The sequence below is a fragment of the Papaver somniferum genome, chromosome 5 (assembly GCF_003573695.1).
Source record: "Papaver somniferum cultivar HN1 chromosome 5, ASM357369v1, whole genome shotgun sequence".
In the NCBI taxonomy this organism is placed as follows: domain Eukaryota; kingdom Viridiplantae; phylum Streptophyta; class Magnoliopsida; order Ranunculales; family Papaveraceae; genus Papaver; species Papaver somniferum.
In genome coordinates this window covers 188,845,626-188,871,333 of record NC_039362.1, presented here as the reverse complement: position 1 = coordinate 188,871,333, position 25,708 = coordinate 188,845,626, and the positions used below count along the sequence as shown (strand labels likewise).

General features: G+C 36.5%; 1 protein-coding gene and 1 long non-coding RNA gene across 6 annotated transcripts; one reads left to right on the top strand and one right to left on the bottom strand.

Moving 5' to 3' along the window:
* Positions 1 to 835: 835 nt before the first annotated feature.
* LOC113284015 lies at positions 836 to 10,589 on the bottom strand. 4 transcript variants are annotated; one of them, XR_003327864.1, is made up of 15 exons: positions 10,086 to 10,589; positions 8,666 to 8,804; positions 7,948 to 8,161; positions 7,756 to 7,856; positions 6,884 to 7,005; positions 6,668 to 6,759; positions 6,263 to 6,368; positions 5,717 to 5,871; positions 5,452 to 5,582; positions 4,927 to 5,054; positions 4,263 to 4,360; positions 3,787 to 4,052; positions 2,758 to 3,175; positions 2,190 to 2,458; positions 836 to 1,853 (listed from the first exon to the last, which is right to left on the bottom strand). XR_003327864.1 is itself a non-coding variant. In XM_026533406.1 (14 exons), the coding sequence occupies exons 1-14, from the start codon at positions 10,371 to 10,373 to the stop codon at positions 2,383 to 2,385; spliced, it is 2,334 nt and encodes a 777-aa protein (XP_026389191.1). In that variant the 5' UTR covers positions 10,374 to 10,589; the 3' UTR covers positions 1,907 to 2,382. The 4 variants fall into 4 exon arrangements, 2 of the variants coding, with proteins under 2 accessions (XP_026389191.1, XP_026389192.1); XR_003327865.1 differs by having other exon boundaries at positions 837 to 1,829; XM_026533406.1 differs by lacking the exon at positions 836 to 1,853 and having other exon boundaries at positions 1,907 to 2,458.
* A 9,325-nt stretch (positions 10,590 to 19,914) lies between these two features.
* On the top strand, positions 19,915 to 22,599 carry LOC113278346. 2 transcript variants are annotated; one of them, XR_003325454.1, is made up of 4 exons: positions 19,915 to 20,090; positions 20,984 to 21,137; positions 21,290 to 21,517; positions 21,979 to 22,599. It is a non-coding gene; the product is annotated as an uncharacterized LOC113278346 (long non-coding RNA). The 2 variants fall into 2 exon arrangements; XR_003325453.1 differs by having other exon boundaries at positions 21,290 to 21,532.
* The last annotated feature ends 3,109 nt before the right edge of the window (positions 22,600 to 25,708 follow it).

Below are 25,708 nucleotides of genomic sequence, written 5' to 3'. Positions count from 1 at the left end.
AATGTAATTGAGGTGTGTCCTTGAAGAATAAATATTTGGCAATTCTTTCCAGAGCAGTCCAATTTGTTAGAGTAATGCTCCGTTGAACCCACAAGTTTTGTTATCTCAAGATTGTCGTCAATGTTAAACGATAAAAATTATTTTTGATTTTAGTTTACTTAGCCAATGTTAGAAAATTCTTTTTGCGGAAACAAGATAGGATCACATACTTCTGATCATTGTTGATTTGATGAGAATTAATAGAAGAAGAACCAATAAAGGAACCCCAGTGAAGAATGCAAGTATTCCAATCGCTTCCATGATCAATAAAATATAATGAAGTAAAAACTCTTATTACAAAGTCTGTCTACACTCTTACTGTTCCTTATTTCTCTCTGTATGAGGGTCACAGAATCTAAATTTCTCACTAGTGATTTTCCACCAAAAAACTTCAAATATTAAAAGCATCATCACAAAGGCAACGTAAAAAAAAAGTAAAAAAACAAAACACAAAATTGGTTAAAAAGATCAAAACCAACAATTCCTAGGTGAAATGGACAGTTAGATTTTGATACTGTTTAAATGGACAAAAATATAAAAATAGGCGGTGCTCACCATGATGCACATTTCACGGTTCATCAATATTTTCGTTAAAATTGCACAAGAAGTTTGATTGTAACGGGAGAGTTTAGTGTTTTGAGCTTCCATTTGTTTATAATTTGCTTCACTGGAACAGAGGTACAAAAGCTCCGACATTATAATTTAAAGAAATGCTCAAGAATCTCTATAATTATTTTCAATTATCATTTTTGAAACTTGGATTTTTCAGAATTTATATTATTCAACGTATGACATCCCACTAATAATAATCTAATTAACCAATCTTGACAATTACTCTTGTGCTGTCATATAATTCTAGAAGGAAAAGGCCACGGGAGGAGATACTATAAAAAGATCCTTTTCTTGATCACCAAAACGAGTTTGTAGCACATCACACGTGTATCTTGGATCGCTTTGCGTCACAGCGTTCGTCATTTGCGTATTGGAGAGATTCAATTTTGAGATCAAAATGACCGTCCTTTTGATATGATTCCATTCCATCCAGGAAGGAGAGACTTTGAGATTAAAAAGGGGTGGTAGTTCGTACTTGTAGACAGATGCTTGAAGCAAAAACTTCGTTTAGTGGTTGTCAGTTCACCTCTAAAAGGTGGAGGAGCTTAAAGCAAACGGACTTTGAAAATGAAACTCGTGAATACCCTAATTGGGTATTTATTTGTGAAGACACGAGACGAATAGAGTTTTTGATCGACGCGCAGTTTAGTGTCGTACTCTTGTGGTGTGAGTTGTGATAACAAACTAACGAACACTTGAGTTGCAATCAAAGTTGGTTGGCGTGTATTTATCAGTTTTCACATGATTTCTTCTTTTTACTCTTTCGTTCTTCAAAGCGGAGGACTAGTTTGATTTATCTCAGTTTCCGTTAACAATCTCTGACTGTAACCCCAGAACCAAACAAAAAACACCCTTTATCTTAACTTCTCAGAAAACATCTACACAGATATGGTCCTACAAAAATAGACTTGCAAGGTTTCTGTTAATCCATCGACTCAAGTGCGACGCTGTGTGAACCCAGTGAATCTTCATCTGACCTATTTAACTCAGTTCAACTCAGCCACCCTACACAGACATTTTCTGAAACAGTGGATTTTGTGGGAAAACGTCTATTGTAGTGTAGATCTTCCTCGCTGAATGGTTCTAAATGTTAATATCCATCATCACCTCACCTGGGTATATGAAATCAACTGACATAGAACCGATTGCTTGTTTCAGGATTAGTCTTATTTGCCAGCCTGCACACCAGTCTGCATATTTGTCTTTACCCAAAAATAAGAACAAAAGAAAACGCAGGGAACCTTACAGAAAGATGTAAAGAAACATAATAACTAACATTCATAACCTGTATGCTCTTTTCCTTTTCATTAATGACAATTTAGTTGTTTGATCCAGGTATTCTTGAGTTTATATCAAGTTGATTACAGTAACTGAGGACTCGATCACTCAGTAAATAGCAATTGTGAACATTTCTCTAACATTAAATTATCATATGGGAAGAAACATTACCTTTCTTTAAAAAAACACATCACCATGCAGACAACAGTTTCAGTATATAATGGAGGTAGGAAATTAGATAAAAAATAAAATTCACCTACCTCTATTCTTTCTTTTCCACAAATGCTCGGGGGTAGAGACCCAACCAGGATCGCAACCCTTGCTCAAATGAATCGAGTATCTACAGGATGATGGTTAAGGGACTGCTGCAAACTTGTAAAATATTCCACGGATGCAACAATTTGACCACTGAAGAGAGCATGAATCGATGAGTCAAAATCAAATGATTCATATCTACACCAAAGCAGATAAATCTTGTTGAGATTGTGCTTGTCGGGCTTCTAGTACTTTCTGCAGGGCATAATGACATCTGAAAATACCAAACGAACTATCAGTGGTTATAAATTAACGCTAGATGAGTAATATTACATGAATATCATTATCTGTGAGTTAAGAAGACTGTGAGTTAAGACCACACTGCAGGATCCAACATCTAAATGGGCTTTAACAAAAGAAAACTTATTTACTGTTCTCATTTTTCTAATGGCTGTGACCAAGTTAACTTGGGAAGCCCACAGCAGCTGTCCCATCATAAATTCCAATGACACTCTTTTATAGAATGCTTAGAAACATTTAACAAGAAGATAATTCAGCTCATTGTCTGCTTACCTCCAAGGCAGATGATCGAGGAACATAAATGGCGAAACAATAATATCTTTAAAACTTTCCTTCTTTGCAATGTAGGCTCTATAACCTTGGTCTCTTTCATGAATTTTCCACCCACCCCAGATCGGCAAAAAGCTTTTCTTTTTTGGCAACATTAGTATAACAACACCTGGGAGGTACATCTCTGGGGGATCTCCTGCTGAGGTTTCATCAGACGATGGGACAGCATTCATAAATTTAGACACAGGATCTTCACACGTAATTACATCTTCCTTCACTTCAATGCATGGAGTGGTGCAACTACTAAGTGTATCATAGCAGCCAACTTGCTCAGAGTTTTCTTTTAGAATTGCAGTATCTTGGCTTTCGGTAAAATCTGTAACGTTGAAAGCAGGGAACTCCTGATCCTGTTCGGCACCCCCTGCATTATATACAGGACACAACCTTTATCATTTTTAAAAGCTTCCGGTCGAACAGGCTCCTGGAAACGTCTATGCATCCTACACTTACAACCATGGTTTAAGATCTCGAAACTGTAACCATCTTTGCAGTGTTTTGACTTTTGAGATGCAGTTGGATACTGTACAGAAGGTATCAAATACATTTATGGAAAACATAATCATCCCAAATCTATTGGTTTAACATTACTGATTAACAAACAAAGATTTTAGGAAAAATCCAAAACCGACACACACATTAAAGTGGCCCCCTGCTGGCCTCGGGGGCGGGGTGGGACCCACTTACTTAAAATGTGAGAGTCGGTTTATAGTTTGTCCAAAGATCTCGGTTTGTTCAGAACTGTTGTTGGTTTAACTTCTTTTTAGCTATACCCTTTTTGGTCAGTGTCAAAAAAAAAAGTATATGAAACCGACAATTAAAACCTATTGGAATGTTTCATACTCTCTATGCATTCATTTAGAAAGAAACTTTGAACCTTATTTCAGCTGGAAGCTAATATCTGGCCATTCTCAACATGCCAAAAAAGTAAAAACAAAGAAAAGAAAGAAACAAAAGAGTTGCAAAGAATTTCACCTTCTATAACATAGTTGTAGTGTCTTCTTCTGTGAATATGGTGGTTACTGTCTTGAGGTGTCATGGTCTCACTTTCCAAGGAGGAAGCAGGAACTGCCTCCTCGTTGGACTTAAAACTGCTAAGCTGCATTACTCGCCGAGCAAGTCTGAAAATCATGACTGAATCAGCAGCAGAATCCTCTGACAATGCTGTGATTGATGCGGCACGAAGCCTAAGAATTGAATTTACTGAAAGCCGTGCAGAAAATTCATCATTGTATACGATGCTGCAAAACCTCAAGCAATTAGTATTCTGAATAAGCAGAACAGGAAAAAGAAACTAATAACTGCTTAGAATTGGCAATTTGGAATAGACATTCACACGGAATAAATCAACAGAGTGATTTAGGGACACCGTCTGTCTGTCAAAATCGAGGAAAGGGGCAAATAAATCCAAGGAGAACCTTCCACGGTAAATGAGAAGCATTTATAATCACCTTGTAACGAAGTCTGAACATGAATCTGCAACGATTGAATCCACACATGGTAGGGGTCCAAACGAATACACATGCAAATTCGGAAACCGGCCATATAACTGTAGAAGAGTTAAGATACAATGATCAGTTATTTCATTACACAAAACCATTCAAACATGAAGACTCAAAAATATAGGGATAAGAATGGAGGAATAAGCTGGAAATGAAAATAATAAACACTTTACAGCAAGAACCTTTTTTTTCCATTTCTCTGGAGAGGCATATATGATTAGAACCTGTGGATGCATAAAGTAAAAAATCTGCTTGACCTAGAATGAGAACGCCTTAAACTACCTAGAATAAGAACGCCTAAAACTAGAGATTGTCGCTGGGTTTGACAGAAATGCTAACCATGTGAACTCATCTCAACAAAACCATGTAATGGATCATACGCAGAAGTTTTAATGTCACAATTTAACATTATCAATTTGTCAACAGGGGAAAGCAGGGACAAATGTTTATTCAACAAACCAGAATCAGGTGTAATTCATCCATACAAGTATCTAGTCCATTGAACAATTGAGAACCAACCAACATGGATTATCATTCGACATTCCAAACTACAAAGTGAACAAAGTGATAAAGTACTTGGTCACTTGATAGTAACAAACAGTTACTGCATTACCCTTATTCCAAGTAAGGCACTAATAGAACCTCCAAGAGAATGCCCCACAATCCGAATATTGTATCCATGACATTCACAATCGGGTCCCATTAACGAGGAAAGAAATCCAGTGGCATCCTGTTCACTATCTACAATGGAGAAAATAAGGTAAAATTAGAACATCCCAGAAATATGACTTATTAACAGGATATGCTGCAGTGTGATCAGAGGACAGAGACTATAACTTAAAACAGATACGCAATACTAATCATAGTACTTCTATGTCTAATTTGTAAAGCATACACTATTTGAGAGCATATTGTGCACTACACATGGTGTTAACATCCAAGGGAAATATAATAAGAACAATAAATGAAGCGGCTTACAATGAGATGCAAGAAAGTTGAGAAGTATGCAACAGCAATAAGCAGGTATGAAAGGGTAGCATTGATGGGAGGCAAGAGATCAAGAATCCACTAGGAATCTACAACCACTTTACTCGACATTTTACAACGCATAAACATATCTTCTTTTGATATTGCTAACCTTTACTCTCAGGTACGCCATCAATTTGCATGAATAGCTCCCGTGCAGTTTCAACTATTCCTGAATGCCCATGATGCGGAAAACTTGAGAGAACCCCTTGCTTCACATCTGGGTTGATAATGCTATTGCTACTGAAAAAAGAAAATAGTAAGGTATGACATATTTAGTTCAGTAATGGGCTAATTAAAATGCAACATTAAATATTATTCTAGTGAAACTAATGGATATTGAAACTAGTTTATCAAATATGTATAGTGAGAAACACCTTATCAAACCATCCAAATCTTTCTCTGAAAGGGTGCATTCCCTGCACAAACCATCAGTTATAAGGTCTTCAGGAGTCTCCGTTCCACGTACAGCAATAACCACAGATCTCAGGTGATGTAAAACCACGACGAAGTATGCAGCTTCACACTTTGCCTGATGGTAAAAGATACAAACTGATTTATAAAAAAAAAAAAAAAGAAGCAAAGTAATAAATAAAACAAAGAGAAAGAGACTTCTTTCTTATGTCACTATTGACACTGGTCATATAGGGAAGTGAAAGGGGAACATAAGGGGTGTAGGATTGTGTTGCAGGAGTAAAATTTTTGGAATGGAAATGGGTAAATAATTATCAGAAGCAACTCAGCAAGTAATGGAGTACTGAATACTTGCAATTAAAGATACATGTTCTAGTAATACGTGCTACTTCCCTAGGTAAATGCTTCTGCAAATAATCTCTGATAATTTATGTTTAAAAAGTAACAATTGCACAACAAACTAGCAACTTTTTAGAACAGAGAAATACACTGATATTACAAATTTTAACCTGACAAACTCGCCCTTGCCGAAGTGATTCTGGGGAAAGGTTAACGTAATTTAAAAAGGCAGCTGCGTGTCCCCGCCACCAGTTATCACCTCCAAGAACAGGTCGCCTGGAAAAGAGTGAAATGTAGGTATTAGGACTAATAAGTCCTTAAGTAAAGGAATTCAGAGATTCAATGAACAAAAAGTGAATTCCCATATTCCTAATAACCATCCTCACTGCACTATATACAGAATATGGATGAAAAAGTAATATCCAAATTTCCCAACAGGACAAAATGTTTCTCCACCATAAGCAATATCTCAAGGATTTCATTTTCAACTGTAGGTTTTAGTTTCACGAAAGGTTAGATGTTCTAGACATTCATACAACCATCAAGTTTGATACCGAACAAAATAAAAGGATGACCTGTTTCGAGTCCAGGGGGTCACAACCCCTTGCCTATAGAGCCATGCACAAGGGAACAATATGGGGTTCCTTCCAAAATCAAGCAATGGACCCTGCACATAAGCTTTTTATTAAGAGACCATTTATATTGACTTGTTTCTATAAGGCAAAGACAATGCTGCTGATGACACTATAATGATAGCATAAAGAAGAATGCACCAAAATTCAAGAGAGGACCGTGTAGGCAGCTTCGGTAAATTGATGAAGGGAAGCCGCCTCTCGAATCGTTTCTTCAGGTGCCTCCAGTAAATCATCTTCGTTACTTGTTAATGGCCTTGGTCTCTGTAATAAAGCAAGTCCTGAAAACAGAATCCTTCTGATATGAAAATTTGTTTTAGCCTTTCCTTGACAGAGGATATGATTGTACACAGTGATGATTGTTAAATTGAAAGAACAGTCATTACATATCAGAAATTGAAAAAAATATAAAAAATTAAGAAACATGAAAAAGGAAAAAGAAACAAATGCAATTATTAACACAGCTAGCCACTGGAAATGGAATCGGGTTAGTGGATGATTATAAAAGCCACATCCATTAGTTACAAGTTTATAAAAACCGAATTACATTCATCATAGGGACCGGCAATTTGCCTAACAGAATGAGCAAGTAATCAAAAATCCTAGAGAAACGGGGCTTCAAAACTCAAATACCGTAAGTAACACAATGCTTCAAGTAAATAAGTGCATGTGTACATTATCTAGGTTATGAAACAATATTTTGTAAAGCTTTAACAAAACAAAATCTTTTTTTTTTGATCGGTAAAGAATTTGATGCTGGCGAGTTTCGAACTCAGGTCACTGGTATCATCACCCAGTGACTTTACCACTGTACTACAGTGACACCGGTAAAATCTCAAATAGAATGTAAAGATGCCATCACAAAACTCTAGTTATTTGTCTTTATATGCATCACGAAAAAGAAAAAAAAATAGTTTTTACAGATGGAATTGGTTATGGAAGTTCTATCCATATCAAGTAAAGGAAGATGGCTCATGGCTGACATCGAGCAGTGAGATGAAAAATGCATCACAGTAATTTATACAACTGACCTGCCAAAAGTTCCAAATGCCCAGTTCCAGATGCACGATATGCAACAAGGTCGCCCAAAAGCCGTGCTACAGAGTATACCTCATCTTCCTCCAAGACACTCCTAGAAGAATTAGTAAAAGAAAGCAAACATTATACCAGACTGAAAACTAACAGTAAAAGAAAGACCCGAGAACATATGGAGGAAACCTTACAAGTATTTTACTCGCCCGAGACAGCACAAAACTTCACGAATTCCATGATCAAAAACCTCGTGGTAATGAGCTTTCCATGCATTATCATGAGTTGCATAGAAAGACCTCCATCTCAATACATCAGATCCTGCTATACATTGTATAATGACCACAAACCACACAAGAACGAGAAAAGCGACCAGTAACTTCCGCTCCAATGCATTATGATTTGGATCTGTCCTGATCAAAGGAAAAGAAACCTGACTTTTCTGAAATAGCTACAATAATGTTATTCTGTATTGAACAAATGATGAGAAACACATTATATTTAATATCCATATAATATCAACCTAACACGAAGAGTATGTTCCAGGCTAGACTGTAGAATCCATCCTAAATTAGATATAAAGAAAATGTTGAGGATATAAACATGCTGATAATATGGTCTTGCTGGCATTATCTCTACTGAATCACTCAGCATCACTGATGACTGATCCATTTATTCATGTTCCGATTATTTTAAAAACCATGGTCCAAGGGGAGTTAACTTTTACCATTGTACTTTGCTAGTGGCCATCTTTCAATATAAGCAAATGACTGAGCATACGAGACAAAATTCACCAAATAAGCTCAAAAGTACAATTCTATGATGGGAAACACAACACTGCCACAGAACTTTCACATCCTCCTAATGAAAATGAACATATACTGATATACATACGAAAGAACTCCATTTTACCTAGAAAACACCAACTTGATTTTCCAGATTGAGAAAAATATTGTAGTATGATGATCATTAAATAACTTGCCCCAAAAAACTGTAATACGGTAATTACCATTCCAAACCGAGTCCACCACAGCCACCTTTTATACCTCATCTGACAACATAAACATGATAAAATCTTACAATCTATAATAGAGAAAGCTGGTTTAGAATATACTTTCCAGTGAATGGCCCAAAGAATAAAGCACAGTTGTTATTAGATTGACATACATATATGACCAGGAAAAATAATTAGTTCAGCTGGAAGATATCAGACATTGAGCTTCTCAAAATCCCACGAACATTTTTATCAAAAGAATTCTTGAAACTGCTACTTAGGTTGTACTAATATTAGACACTAACAGCGACTAAAACATCTCAAGTTAGTCTGTCGAGAGGTGCATGGAATGCCGATGGAAGAGTTTGCTGTCCCTTTTGTTCAATTCTGAACCTTACTGCAGACTTTGTCCTTTCGAATTGAGGCCAAACAGGGTTCCTCTAGATAAAGAAAGTTGGCAGGAAAATCTAACTCAACGACATTCAGTTAAAATTTAAAAGAAACAGAAGCAGAACCAGAAGAAGGATAAATAAAGCATAAAAGAAATCTAGGGAAGTGATTTTATGAATCATCACGATGATATGAAAAATCCAAAACGAGGCCGAGCGTAAAATGCGCTCAGCAAGTTTTTTAAAACATGCTATCCTGGGTTTTTTGATGTTAGAGCGAGGCCTGAGTCAAAACATATAAGGATGCAAGTCCAGGCTAACATTATCTTTTCTAACTTCTAAGGAACTCTTTTGTAAATAAGGAGTATACATTCATGTGATCAGGGTTCTAAATCTCAGTTGCATAGACATCAGTTGAACAACCAAGCAAGATATTCCATAAAAACAAATATAGCACGCGATCCCCTTCCCTCCATTCGAAAGTAGAACGCAATCACCACAAAGACAACACTGGGAGAAACCAAAGAGTACACTAAAAAAGAGTGAATCAGCTAGGTTCTATGTACCATTACGAACGGAACAACATTCCATAATGTTTAAATTGACACATATTGTCACTAATTACCACATAATTTCTTGTCAACACTTCTCTTATGACTTGTCCTAGAATCGTTATCCACGTCACAGTGTTTTAGCTGGGTAACATCTACACTCCAACAAAATTTTTCTAAGTTGTCGCGATAAAGGACTACCAAGAAAAATTTAGAACTTATAAAGTTACACCATAAATCACTGTTCCTTAATTCAAGTTCAAACTAGACCTACAGGTATCTATACGAATTAATACTTGTCGAATGCACGCTTAGTTAATTACACTGAAAATTAAATTATAACCTAATTACATTAAAAGAAAAAAATCAAACAACAATGAGGGAATTCACGAAATTACCCGTCGTTCATTGCGGTTAACAGCATCAACAGCAGAAGAAGAAGAATCAACCTGAGTTGAGCTCAGTATACTTGTGGCGGTAGCTTGTTGAGCAATCGCTATACCAAACATAGCAATGATTCTAACAGAAGCAGCCATTGCAACAACTATTAATGGAAGAATTTTACCACCATTACATCTCCCAAACGATGAATAAATCACTAAAATCACACCTAAAACTATCACAACCAAATTCGATATTCCTATTACGTATGTAGACGATCGTATACTACTTAATTTTTCCAACATTATTCTCAAATTCGAGAATCAACAAGATTTCTTCTTAGGAAAGGATGACTGGTTTCTGATTTGATTTAAAAAAGAAGTAGAAGTTATGATTCATGGATTTTTTTTCGTTTCTTCAGACATTTCTAAGGATTTATTTTTCGCCATTGTTGTTCCTCTTTGGAAGAAATGTCGAGAAACTCTTTGAATCACGGAAAGGGATGATTATTCTCTCTCCATGAAAACTGTAGTCTTTCGTTGGTCTTTGATCACTCCAACATTTTAAGGGCTTGATCTATTGGGCCTTTCCGAACGAATCCGATTTCGTGCACAAATAGTTCCAAACCGTTTTCAAAAGTGAAAACCACATTCACACCCATTTTTCAGATTTTGGACGCCGTGAAACCCACGCCCAGAAAAGTTCACACTCGCACCCATTTTCACGGAATAAATTATTCTAAAACCCATATTTTCTGAAATTGTAAAATTAGTTAAGCTTCGTTTTCTTTATAGTTCCTGAAATATTTCCAGACCTACAAACTATTGATCCCTTTTTCAACTCGTGTCCTGAAGGAGAAGATGTAAGAGGTTCAACTCGAGAAATCAGTGGATGGATTTGCAATTTCCCTATAATAATAAGAAGATGATTATCAGTTGTTGATGACAAATCTGGTGCTGCTACTGAATTTGAAATGAAAGAAAGGGGATTTGATGTTGCAGAAAGATTGGGTTTCTCTACGAGTTCGAATTGGAGCCTGTAAAGATTACTGGAGATGTTACTAAGATGTGTCAGTTCTGGTTCGACGTTATATGAGAAGATTATTGACGGAGGTTTTGGAGAATCTGAAATTAAACTAGGAATTGGGTTTTTGTTGCTGTATGCGTAATTGCTGGTAATTGGGTTTTCCGTGTGAGTCTCAGACAAGGATTAAGAGAAGAACTTCACTGGGAATTTATGTTTAGATACAAAATTGATGTTGAACTGAAGATGGGTTTTTGTTGGATTGAATATTGAGACTAAAATTGGTGATGTTCTTGAGTTGCAGGGAAGAACTGATGATACTTTGAATTGATATGGGTTTGCTCGTCAGCCTTGGGTTCTTGTGATTGTGTTCAAGAGAAATAAGACATGAAATTGAAGATGAGATGGACGGGGAATTATTAAAAACGGTTTCTAGTATACATTATGTTGTATATCGTGGTTAGTCCAATCCAAATTTGCAGCCCTACAGTCATCATAAGCACTGATCAATGCATGGGCAACAACTTGATTCACCTCATCTTATTAAGGTGGGTTAAGAAGTACGAAAAGCCTCAGTACTCCAACAATCAAGTTTTTGAAAAAGAATCTTTATTGTCAACGGGAGCAATTTTCAAGAAGTTGTCGAAGCATGTTTCTAGTGTTTCCACTAGCTGACGTGTTGATATTTTACTTGGCTCTTATATGAGCAGTTTTGAATACAATTTGATCAATCAAAAATGTCGAAAATATACTCCTAGTTGCATATTGCAGGGAGTGGGAACCACTAGCTCAACTGTTGCAGCTATTGCTAGCTAGTGCACCATTTTGAGGATAGTAATTTCAATTTCAAGTGTGTAGTCTAAAATAAGCTTACTCCGGGAAACGATGGTACTTGTAAGCATCCGTAAAGCAGTCGTTTATGCACTCTTGGAGGTACCTGCATCTTTTGGATTCATTTGCTTTCTTTATCTCTTGCAGTTTCTATGTGTGATGTTATGCATTTCTATATGTGATACATTCTGGTTCCTGCCAGATGTAGTCTTATCTATTCATAATAGTTAGAGAGGGAAAAATGAGTTGTTAGAGAAGAGACGGTTTGGTTACGAAGGGAGATGGTGAAGAGATTGACTGGATGAAACGTTAGTGGAAGAAAGGGTTGGATTTTTTAGACTTGTGAATGGTGGGTTGAAAACACACTCTATCCACACTCCATGTTCTCGTCTTCTCCGTCTTTCAATTAAATCCCTTTCACATTTGGATTTTATTGGTTTAGTTGGAGAGGATCTTCATGATCTCTCCTGCCATAATTGTCTCCTTTATTAGTTGAATAATCCGTTATACGGTTATGGAATTGATTGCGTAACTTGTTATGTATCTATAAAATTTGTTGCATAATTTGTTATGCAGTCCCGAAAATAGTTGCATAACACGTTAGACAGTTTTTTTTATTTTTGCATAATTTGTTATGCAATCTAGAAAATGGTGGCATAACACGTCATGTAGCTATTTTTTTGTTAGTATTGAAACCAACAAAAAATAAGGTTGCATAACATGTCATGCGCCTACAATGATATCTACATAACATGTTATGCAGTCGTGAAAATGGATGCATAACTTGTTATGCATCCGAAAATATGGTTGCATAATGCATCAACAAAATTGTTGCACAATCTTTTATGCATCGAGACAATAGATGCATAACCTGATATGCATCCGTAAATATGGATGCATTATGCATCAATTTTTTATGTACGCACTAAAATCAACCAAAACAATGGCTACATAACTTGTTATAGATGCATAACAAAGTTATGCATATGCATAATTTGTTATGCAGCCGAGAAAATGATTGCATAGTTCGTTATGCGTCTGCAGAATGTGTTATGCATCTTTTTTGGTGGCTGCATAATGGTTATGTATCAAGTTTTTGAAAATTTTGCCTAAAATGATGATCACCTCCGATTTTTTCGTGAAAAACAAAAATTTGATATTCTTGTTTGTACTTGTTGCATAGCTCTCTTAAAAAGATTTCCAACGATATAAAATTTGTAAAATTCCAAGGCGCAGATTTTTAGATATGTTATATCCAAGTTGCATTACCAATTATACCCCTGATGCATAACCCGTCATGCGGATGCATAGTACGTCATGCAGACAATTTTAATAATTTCATATAATTATGGGTGTCGCAGAACTAAAAATTAATTGTGGGCCTGACAAATGAGAATATTATTTTTTTTTTGGTCTGCGCCTAATTTTCCCTATATGAAGACAATGGAACAAAAACGAGAAAGGGGAAGCCGGCTACTGGAGCCGCAACTGAAGAGCATAGAAACAAAGAGGGCCGTTGCTGAGATTTCTTGGGAGGTTTGGGACAGAAACTTGAGAAGAAGAGGAGGTGTCTGCATAGCTGTTTTGGAGCATAAGAAAAAGAGACGACACAGAGGATTTTGGTTTGATCGTTTCTCTTTTGATTATTATTTTTATGGGTTTTAAGAAATCCATTTTTATGTATTGCTAGATTTCATAACTCGAGTTTTTATGGTTTCAAACTACATGGGTATTAGGTTACTTTAAATTGAATAATATAGCAAAAGACCATTATGATTTGGATAGATTAATTTTCGAACATTATTTATTGATTTATTGAAAAATGAATTGTTGCTTCACCGGTTTTAAAAACCTATGTGCGTCATTGATAGTTTTACGAATATATTTGTCTTATTATTTGATGATCCATGCTTGGTTAATTTTTTTGATGGGTTATACTTAGAAAAGCTAAATAATATTTGTGAACCTGTATTTAGTTTCGTATAATTTTCTTGCTAACGCAATTTGATGGTGCTTGCTTGTGTTTAGTCTTTTGATGTGCCATGCTTTGGGTGTCCCAGCAATATTTGCGACTCTAATACATATAATAGGTGATGTCGATAGAACGAACAATAAATATATATTCATAATTATGTTTCATTTCAGTAATTAAATAGAGATAGTAGTGGATACCATGAAACCCTGGTTACCGACTTTTCCTTTCGATTCATTTTATTAGTTTACTTTAATTTTATTATTCATTTTCAATTCTAAAAATCCAAAAATATTGTTTCGTGTTAGTTTTATTAGAGATATTGATTATAGTATTTCCACCGCTCCTTGTGGATTCGACCCGTACTTGCCTCTGTCTACTAGTTAGACACCGTGCGATTGCGGTTTATTACATGTAGGTATATCCGGATCCTATCAAGATACGCAAAGAAGATAAGATTTACCAACACCGGAGAGTACTGGTTTGAATCTTTTGATATGGGAGATGATGTTAGTTAGGGTAAATTTGGTATTTTAATAATTTTTTTTCTTTTTATTCCCCTCGTCAAATCCAATTTATCCTCTTATAAACAAGACTGCACAATGAGTTGTTGCAGAACGCCAACATCTAGGAGAAGATTGTTTGAATGTAGTGAAGGTAATTATAGTAGAGATGGATCTGTTTGAAGGACAAATAATAATATTATAAATGATGATATGATCTTATGAAGTATATTTTTGTTGATGGTGGATTTTCAACAAAGGTCAAAACCGTAAAATCATGATACTACACGTTTCTGACACGGCTTCAGGAATCCATGTGACGATTCGTGTCTTACGAAGTATGATGCATATGTCGCTCGAAAGGTCTCTCAGGAGCGTTCGACACCGGGCATTTCATTATAGCCTCTACGTAGAATAACGTAATTTGGCGGTTCTCCGTAAGATTGAGAGCTTCACGCCTTCAGGATATCGGTGACACTCACTGTTCCCTGACTACATAGAGGAATTCGCCTCTACATAGAAGAACAATTGGGCGGTTCTCCGTAAGATTGAGATAAATAACGCCTTCAGGAGACCGGTGACATTCACTGTTCCCTGACTATGTAGAGTGTCCATGTATAGACTCAGGCGGTCCTCCATACATGAAATATTGAGAGGGAAAAACGTCTTCGGGGCATTGGCAATACTCGCTGATTCACTTACTATACGCAAGAGATTAAATTATATGTCATATTCACCAATGAATTCCTAGAAGATAATCTATCTTATATTATTTCTCCTATTCCATGGTCAAACTCACGACTGGTTCTATTGAATGGTAATAGATAAATGTATTACTCCGATTTCATGATCGAATCCACGGATGATCTCATGAAATGGTAATAGATATTACTCCGATTTCATGGTCGAATCCACGGTTAATCTCATGAAATGGTAATATCACCACCTATCTTGTTACTTCGATTTCATGGTCAAATCTACGATTCCATGAGATGGTAATAAAATTATCATTTTATTATTCCGAATCCATGGTCAAATCCACAACTGATTATATGGACTGATAATAAATGATTACTCACTTTTATTGCTCCATTTCATGAATCATTATGCATTGATTTTCATAAATTAGTAATAAATACTCAACAATCGGGCATCTGGACTATTCCTGAGTGAGTCCCATAAACTGGTGCAAGTGTAATCAACCAAAGATGCACGAACGCGCACCCAAATGCGCGAACGAGCATCCAAAATATGGACAAATGAGGAATCCTACACAAAATAGGAGAGAGAAAATAATAACATTAAAATAATGAAGAGGCGCCAATGGGCCAGGCCCACCGGTCGGCCGTCCATGCCCTAGCCGTGGCCGGTCACATGCCTCTCCCATTATTTTTTCCTTATTTTTGCAATTTTCATGAACTCATGAAGACTCCTCCATTCTAACAACTTTCCTTGTTTGAGTAAAACTCATGGTTTTTCCATATTTTCATGGTTTCTCCATATTTTCGTGGTTTCTCCATATTTTCGTGGTTTCATGAAAAATAATAATACAAAACAGGAAAAGGTGTTGCGGGTCGGGCAACTTAGCCGGCCGGCCATACCCTAGCCGTGACCGGTCCCACACCTTGCAATCCCTAATATTTCATAAATTCTTATTTCTCTCATCTTGTGAAACTTCCCTGTTTCAGCAAAAATCATGGTTTCTCCATATTTTCTCAAATATTGCTCAAACCATAAAAAAGCCAAAAGTCAACATGGTCACATGACTGACTAGGCTACTCACGAACAATATATTAAAATATTATTATTTTAATATTCACGAAATATTGATCAAACGGGCATACTTGCTCATTCGAGAAAAATCGAGAATTCCAGTCAAAAATCGAACTCTTCTAAAAATCCAAGATATTGCTCAGGCGCACATCAAAAATGCCGAAACTCTCAGGACTGAGACACGGGCATTATGGTGACACGATCATGCTCCCTTGACCGACCAAGGGCGGCTCTAAGGCTTGCAACAAGCCGGTCCCACACGTTCCTAAAGAAATCAAAATTAAACCTTATACAACTCTTGCTACCCTAATTAACAGCAAACCCATGAAATATTTCACCAAAACAAAGTCAATTCCATTAAACCAATCAAACAAAACAGAATCCCTAAATTCAGTCTCCGATTTACCTTTCATGTTGGGTTTGATTCCAGCAGATCAACCAAAAATACCACCACCAATTAACCTTCGATATTTACCATCTATATAACAACTCAGAATCACGAACTGATTCTCTAAATCATCAACAGATGAAGAATAGGGAAGAAGAAGAAGAAGAAGAAGGAAGAAATCGAACGATTTGGAGATAAAACCAAATGGTTTTACTACGACACCCAGCGTTCCGAATAAGGACAGCCCATGTCGGTCTAAGACGAAAAGACTAATTTAACCTTATACAAATTTGATGATATCTTCTTCGTCCGGTATTCGAATGACACGTTCGAGTAGTCCGTTTCGCATAAATTTTCAAGATCTATCTAGTAATACTAGTTCTGTATCTAGATCCTCATCATATTAATTCCTATAAATTAACGTTCATATTTAACTAGTCGAGTCATTAGCGGCTAAATCGTCTCTTGATCATCTCTAGACGTGCTTACGTTTTCTTACACGTTCCATCATAAGAAAATGATATGTTGAATTGTATTTGAATCTCAGCCTTGGGAGATGAGTCTCGGAAAGGATATCTTATTCTCGTTCATACACCTCTAGTGAAAAGTCTATAACTTGAAGCGTTTTGAATTCTACCAATTTGTTGCACACCCGGAATCTCTGTGTCAATGGTGTAAGAGTCTGTCATCTAGGAGTTGGATGTTAGGGACGCCTTATGATATTCACACAGATGTATGATGTACGATTCTTCATCAGTCCCCAGTTTGTTATGAACAGGGATGCTCATTTACTGGAGATGTCTGATCATCGAGGTAAGACCTATGTCTTTCTCGAGATTGAGTCTTTAGGGATGAGACAAATTCATTGTTCTATTTTTGCTAGGTGTGTTGACACGGACCCATGTGAACTTTCGTTGCAAATTCTCTATTGATATGTATTATTCTGGGAGATGGTCAACCGAACTTGAGATTAGTAGACACCTTCTGGGATTAGGGGAGATGTATCTTCAGTCATCACATCTGACACTGACACATAGGGAAGCTTGTTGAGTTTTTTTTTTTTAATAAAATAGGCTTTGATTGAGGGAACTCATATTTGTTATTTCAGTGACTGTAATGTTGTGGTTGTATGTCGAGTAATGGAGTTTTATCTGAATTGTTGGCCTCACGAGTATCACTAGGAATTTATTTTCCCTTGATAAATTCAGGTGCGAAGATATTATCCTTCCCCTTCTTGGTGAATTGAGATCCCATCGGAAAATAAAAATATATGGTCGTTGGTGTAGCTGAACTGAAAGCTTATCAAAACTTGGTCGCACAATTGTTAGGGCTAGTTCCTCCCTTTTCTGACAGAATGGATGTTGAGATAGCATATCGACCAGCAGTTTGCATTCTCGAAAAATCATGAGATTTGGTTGAGAGTCATCTTGGAAGATCGTATCGTCTTATACTTTGTTGCGTTATGGTCATGATCCGTTAGAGCTGGATGAACGACAAGTTGTATCTTGGCCGGATATGGTAGTCCGTGAAAGTAGGCGTCTCTACAACATTTTGATTAGTCACGAATTTTTTGGACCCTTTCCAAGTTTTCTTTAAGTTTATCCAATGGTGAACGAGAAGAAAAATCCAATGAAAAAAGAACGAGGTCAATCAGATACATAATTAAAGAGTTATAAGCAAAATAGTGAAGTGTAGTAAACTTCCTGAGTCCCCTGTGATCAGGTTGAGGCCCCTTGACCAAAATGAATTTTGGACCAAATATTCGGAGGAATCTTCAAGTTTAGATCATCATCTGATACTTGAGAGCGATGAGGTCGGCTGGATGGTTGCTCCTTTGCTCTGCCGCGTTCGTAATGATCTTCATCTTCTCCAGTGAGGCCGATTACGGACAGACTGGACCCATACGTGTTATTCCAAGCAGTTTTAATGCTCTTTCTCTAGGGTACATTTACCTGATTTATATCTATTGGATTTATCTCTAGCGGGCATTCTAAAGAAGTTTACAGATAAGTCAGGATGTCGATATGAGTTTTTGCAAGATCCTGTTGAGTCTCCGGGAGTTTATAGGTCCTAATCTAACGTTTAGTAGTGGATCTTTATAGATATAGGTTACTAGCTAGAACGTTTTTTTTCCCATGGAAGGAGAGATTCAGATGATTCAGAATGTCACTAACCTATTCAAAACTCATATAGAGAGAAAAGTGCTAGTAGGGATAACTCTTTCGACTAAATCTGTAATTGATTTATAGAGACTGAATCAATGGAAGGTGTTTTTGTATGGACTAGTGGAATCGACTTCCTTCCTAATATCGACCATGATTGAGATTTGTAACTGAGTGGACAACCTCCCACCGTGGTCGCCAAAATGTAGTTACCTAAAATCGGTGAGAGGATGAAAGTGAGTTTCTAAGTTTTGAAAGTGAATTACGAAAGGTTGAGCACGAACATTTTTCGCCTAAACCATACAAAATATTGGGATGGTAAGGCCAGTTCCTATGGGTGTGGCAAACCAAAGAGTTTGCCATTTTTGCACCCACTATAGAGCTGGCAAAGTGGCAAACTTCCACTTAGCCAGGCCAGGTCAAGTTTCTACCGCTCGGTATAGTTTAAATCAGGCGAGCTAGTATGCACCGTTACCGGTCGAATATCAATCGCTGAGTAATAATTTTTATTATTTTATTAGTAAAAGCCGACCTTTATATCGGCTCAGTTATTATACCTAATATTTTATTGGAGTATTTGATGAGGTGGGGACGCAAAACGTGGTCCAAATTGCTACACGTAATCACACACTTAAACAGATCCTGGCAAAAGCTAAAAAAAATATTTAATTTAATATTATATTATATTAATAAAACGGTGTGGGAAGTACAACTGACCAATGCATACTCCATCTAGCGGTCTAGACTGTGTCGCTTATAGCATTTGTGCATAGTGGCGCGTATCATTTACCCGTCCACCTGGCATGGCAAATTAACATTTTTGGAAGCTTCATGGGAACCGGCCTAAATGCATGCAAAATCCAAATCAGATTTTAACTTCGTTTAAAATCTCAGCACCATCTGTTATACAAAGCATGGTCCAAGAAGTGAACTGCTCCTTATGCTGGAGATGTTGCGGATTCAACTAAAGACAATACCGCGGTGTAGCGTTTGGTTGGCTTCAGCTAACGAGAAATAGCCGCCTATGATCAGTCGGGAGGAGACCCTGAAATGTATTATTACCAGACTTTAGTGTTTTTCACCAAACCAAATACAGTAAAAGAGTAAAAATGAAAAAAACACTGTTATAAAAAGAATACGATTTTTAGTCACAGAAACTCCTCCTATTTACAGTGAAGAAGGGAGAAGAGAAGAGGAGAAAAAACGCACAGAAGTTTGAGAGAAGAAGTTGTTGAGAGTCCTGAGACTGAGAAAGAACATTTATTCATTTACTTAGAAGCCCTTATCCTTTCTTCTCATCCCACTTATCCATTATGTAAAAAAGTTTGGAAACAAATTTTTATTTTCTCTCAACAACATGGATAAATGAGGTGAGAAAAAGGATAATATAAAAGATCGGGTTTCTTTAATTGTTGGAAATATTTTGTGGTTCTTTCCAGTTTGTTGTTGATTAAGTTTATGTATGTAGAAATATACGCGGTGGGTGATTTTTAATTTTGTATTTTGATAACTTGAATTACTTAAATTTTGAATTTTAGGGTTTCTAAAATGTTGTGCAAGTTGCCTTAAATCTTGGTTCTGATATTAATTAGACAATGAATTTGTGATGTAACTAATGTATTGCCTTTGCTGGTTTTATGAGAAAATGGTAGTGTGGGTGCTATTAGGATTGCATTTTCCAGGTCACCTGGTCTGTGTATTTCGACCTCATTCTCTCAGAATAGATAGCATTGATGTCTTTTGGGGTCATGGATTGTGCATCTTGACCAATTATGTCTGTTCGTAGGTGGAAAAACTCATGTATATGTAGGTTTAACAAGGCATTTAGGATTGAAACTAGAAATGATAGGCGATTTCTCAAGGATTTAGAAATGTGTACGTTATGCCTGATATTGAAATCTGCTACTGTAGAATGAAAATTCTGCTGATATTGTCATGTTCAAGTTGATTTATTTGTTTACTTGATGAATTTAACATTGTCATCAGTACCTGTTTCGTTGGAGCAGGCAGAATCCGCGACAAAATGTTTTGTTCAAGAAACTACTACTGTTTGTGAGGCTTAATTGCTTCTTTGTCTTTTTTGTATATGCTATGTTGGTAGTTTAGTTGTTTATTGCTTATATCCGACTAGGCAATGGAATCTTGCCCAGTTGGTAAAAGAGAACTTTTACTTAACTACTGAGGTAAATATTAAAATTTAGCCGGCTAGGAAATAGGTTGTCTTGCGATTATCTTGATATGGGTTGTTTGTTTTGTTTGGTAGGATGGTGAGCAAGGACGTTTACCGGTGTTGATTTTGAGCTTTAAAGGAAGTGAGCAGAAGGCCAGCGATTGTATTTTTGCATAAACAAATGCAAGAAGTGGTTACAACCTTTACTAGAAGTAAAGGATTCTCTCAACTTTTAGTGCACAGAGATGTATTATTTCTACCACCTTCTATATTCTTCTTTTGTCAGTTCTAAATGAAAATGACTTTCGTGCATAATCATGATTATTCTTTTTTCTTGTTACTCCAATGACTCTATTCTTAAAGTAATAAATCTTTTCCTGTTTTGTGGTTCAAATGCAGGCTCTTGTACAAGGAAAAAGGGTGATACAGGGCCCTTCATATTTGATATGGGTATTCCAGTTTTGTGTTAGTTTCACATTTGATCCAGAGCTGGGGATTCAAATCAAACTTCCGTTACCTTCTTCTCTGCCAAATACAAGAATGTTATGGCAGGTTTGGTTTTTGGTAAAATCGGGCAGAGCTGTTCACAAAGAGAAGATATTGATCCTAGCAGGATAGGAATTACTGGTAAATCACTTTGAGGTTTGTTCCTTGTAATATTTAGAACTTTTCAGTTTTTGTTGATTTTGCATGCACTGTACAATAACAGTGTTCTGACCAAAGAGGCTATTCTGTCATGGACATCTGAAAAACTGGGTGCAGATAGTTTCATGTTGCTGACATGTTTTTATAAACTCACATAACATTTAAAATCTTAGTCAACAGGATTTATACAAAACTGCAGCTAATAAATCAAAGGGAAATCTGCAAAGGCACAAGTTTTAGTCACCCGAAGAGAATGGATAGCTTAAGGAGATTGTCACGCCTTTGCCATACAAAAACCTCTCACATCTCACAGAAAATGACACTGCTTGCTAGTCTTTTTCATTTTCTGATTCATGTTATATTCACAGTTGAAAACGTCTTCTTTCTCGTTTATATTGAATCCTAGTCATGGACTTGATTTAATGTCTTATGTGGTTGTGCAGTGGTTGAAAGAGGCAGAGGAAGACGATTGAAGAGTGATGTGTACACGATAAATTGTTCTACAGTGTAGATTTTCTGGTAGCAGATTGAGTGCATGAAGAGTGATGTGTACACGATAAATTGTTCTACAGTGTAGATTTTCTGGTAGCAGATTGAGTGCACATGCAGCAGCTGACAAAACGTTTCCACCACAGCGTTGGACCGCGTGGCATTCATCTCAGATCTCGCCCTGTTCCCCTCCTTCAGGTTGACCGTCATCAAGTTTAGCTTCATCTCCTGAAGGAAAATGGTAGATGCTCCCATCTTTTCCCATGCCAGCACCACCATATCCTCTGTCAGAACAAAGTATCAGTGAGTGTAAATTGAGCCACCATAAGGACGATACGAATATAGCTCAACTCAACAAAAACCTGCCATATCGATTTACAATGTTTAGAACTTCCAACAACATCCTCAATCAAGAGGAAGTTACCTAGTTAAATGTTCATTAAAGCCCATGAAAAATATATAAAAGAACATGATGAAGAGTCCCCTTAAAGGGGTAAACCCTAGGTTTTGTATGTAAAATAGAAATAGATGATATAAGATATTATTCTCCCCCAAGATGTAAAGACAGATTGTTTGAGATTTGGATGTTGTCTTTTATAGCCTTCAATACATGACCCTCAAGTATCCTCTCTTTCAGGGTTTGGAAACCTATTGGGACCAAGGTTCCTTGATTTAAAAGTCTAAAACTCAACTTATTTTTTTATACTGACACATGCCTAATAAAAGCCCAACAAAAACCAAAACCAAACTCGGAATCACCTCATTCTGTTTGTATTGACTTTGTATTTCAATGGGTTTTCATTTGGTCCTTGTTTCTTCTTCATTAATAAGCTCATATTTCTTGTTATTTTAAAGTCATTTCCACTTTTTTTTTGGTTGGTTCATCCTAACAAAGGCTGTAAAATAGAGAACAAACGTAATAACAAAGTAATATTAAATAATAATAGCTAATATAAGAATGAATTTGATATTCAAAACATGTAGATTGCGCACTTATCAAATTCCTCTCTTTGTTTCACCTTAGTTTCAACTTATAAATATTGTTATAATAGGTTGGAATACTCCAAACACAAGGAGGTCAAGAACAACTTATAAAATTATTAAAAACATATAAACTCATCCTAAAGCTTTTGCCCTACATATGTGAATGTTAGGGCCTTTATAAAACACTTTTCATAACTTTCACACACGTGCAATTTGCATATTCCAATTTGCTAACTAAAAAACTGGCAACAACGAGTGACAATTATACTATCACTAAGACTCTTCAAATGTTTGTTGATATATGAAAAGACGAGGGTACCCAAATATGCCTCAATCTAAAACTTTTCCACCTATAATTCCCTTCTTTCCGAAAGTGATTGTCTATGGACTAAGTTGAGAAAATACAACAAATCGGTCTCACACTACGTGTGATCGTCTATGGATATTAGATCGAGACAATACAACAAAGAAGTATGTTTACTTGATAATAGGTTCAGACTTAATCAAACTCTATAAGATTATCTATCAAGTAAATGGGAATTAACATTTGTGTATTTTACTTCTAATTATAATTGCGGAAATAGAAAAGTAAAAGACACAACAGGATTTTGTTAACAAGGAAATCGCAAATGCAGAAAAACCCCAGGACCCAGTCCAGATTGAATACTCTCAGAATTAAGCCGCTATACAAAATCTAAACCAACTTCGTATAGTTGAGACCAAGCAACTAAACCTATAGTTTACCTAGTTTCCTCAGTATCCCTGCGCCTCCAACTTGTAATAAGCCACGCACTTGGAACAATTCCTTTGGTTCGTATTCCAAACGGTAAAGGAACAACAAATCTGTTCGGTAACAACTCTTTTCAATCAAGTGATATGAGTTTGACAAAGGCTCTCTCGTTTAACACATAAGCACCTTTGTCGGGTCCTTAGATCTCTTTCTTAACAATCACCAAGGTGATTGTAACCCTTAAGCAATCAACACTTTTAATCACAGAGAAGTGTGTTGATGCCGATCTACACAACTAATCGATCACGATTATCACAAGGATAATCTGATTATAGTCGGATCCCTTTCCAGCCGAAACAAGTATTGTACACACCAAAGATTATGAACCCAAAAAGTCTTCTTGTCTTCAAATCTTATTTGATCTTCAATAAACACATGCACACAATCAACTTGAATCTCTTGTGATCAATCACACACAGAAAGGAGTATGTTAACCTTAGATTATCACAAAACGTCTTTAGATCTACAAATAGTTTAAAGATCCCCGTCGAAACTTCGATCTAGTTTGAGTGAATCTTATATCAGAAGAGAAGATTCTCAAGCATAAACAAACTAGGTGCAATCAAAGTCCAACCACCGTCAGTCAATCAAATCAATCGAAAACTAATAATGAACCGCAATTATCTAGTTTCCCACCAACGGTACTAATAAAGCTTCTCAATCCCAAAGAAGTCTTTAAACTGAGCGGCCGTAAGAGATTTCGCCTAATTAGGGTACTTTCCTCTCCGAATAGGCGGCTCCACCAGTAACAACACAACTGAGGTAGTTTTGCTGGATCTGAGGATTAGTTTGCTAGAATTCCAAACTTCAGTATTTATAGACAAGGAAGTTTGGACACCAAGGAATTTCCAAAACCGAATATTCTCAAAGATATGCAATAAACACAAAATCGGTTTTCATAATTCCTGGAAAAGCTTTGTCCAAATATTGATCGAAATTCCAATAGAAAAAACTATAATCAGTAAATGCACATTACTAATTATCATTTTCTAAAGATATGTATTTAATTGCTGGAAATTAAATACCATATAAAAACCAAGAAACCTTTTATTAAAAAGATTCTCAATTAATTTCGATCCTGGGATTCTCCTTAGAAATCAAGGAATATCTTTGAACAATTAATGATAAGAGTTACAACTCTTGTTCAAAGAATGATGACATCCTTACTTTGTAAGTCCTTTTTCATACCTACAATCTTGGAAACGATTTGCATCCGACTTCCAAGAACCATGTGATTGATTATCCTATCAAATCACCAAACATGGGTATCACGGTTCTACCAAAACAAGTTTCGGTTCTACCTCCATGTGAGTACTGTGCATAGTCACACTAGTTACCAAAACTCGGTTGACTAGGTACTAGGATGGGTTCCCGCATACTTATGGTAACTACCTGTAATTTGGTGCACATGTGCATAGGATCGGTCCCCTCACTTCTAAGAACTTGTTGCACATGTTCATAGGATCAGTTCCCCTCACACTAATAACTGGTGGCACCTCTTACAAGGATCGCTTCCCCTCTTGCAAATTTACCTGCACCTCTTACTAGGATCGGTTCCCTTCTTACTAATAAAAGTTTCTATTTACAAGGTAAAGACCACACCATCTTGAGTGATTACTTAAGATCGGTTTTACTAATAAAAGTGTTAGAGCATTGCTTGATCGAACTCGCATGCGTTGCTATCTCAAGCATGTTTTTCAATGTTAGTGGTCAAAACTATAAGTCTTGATTTCTAGTCTATTATAGCTAAGTCTCGGACTAGGTTAGAAAGTGTAGTTGATCTCAAGGACTTTATGGCGATTCATCATACAAGTAGAAGAACTACTCAAGGAACTGGTGGAACTTCTCGTCAAAAAGGTATGTGAAGACTTGAACTTATCTATCACTCAAAAGTCTATCTACTCTATCTC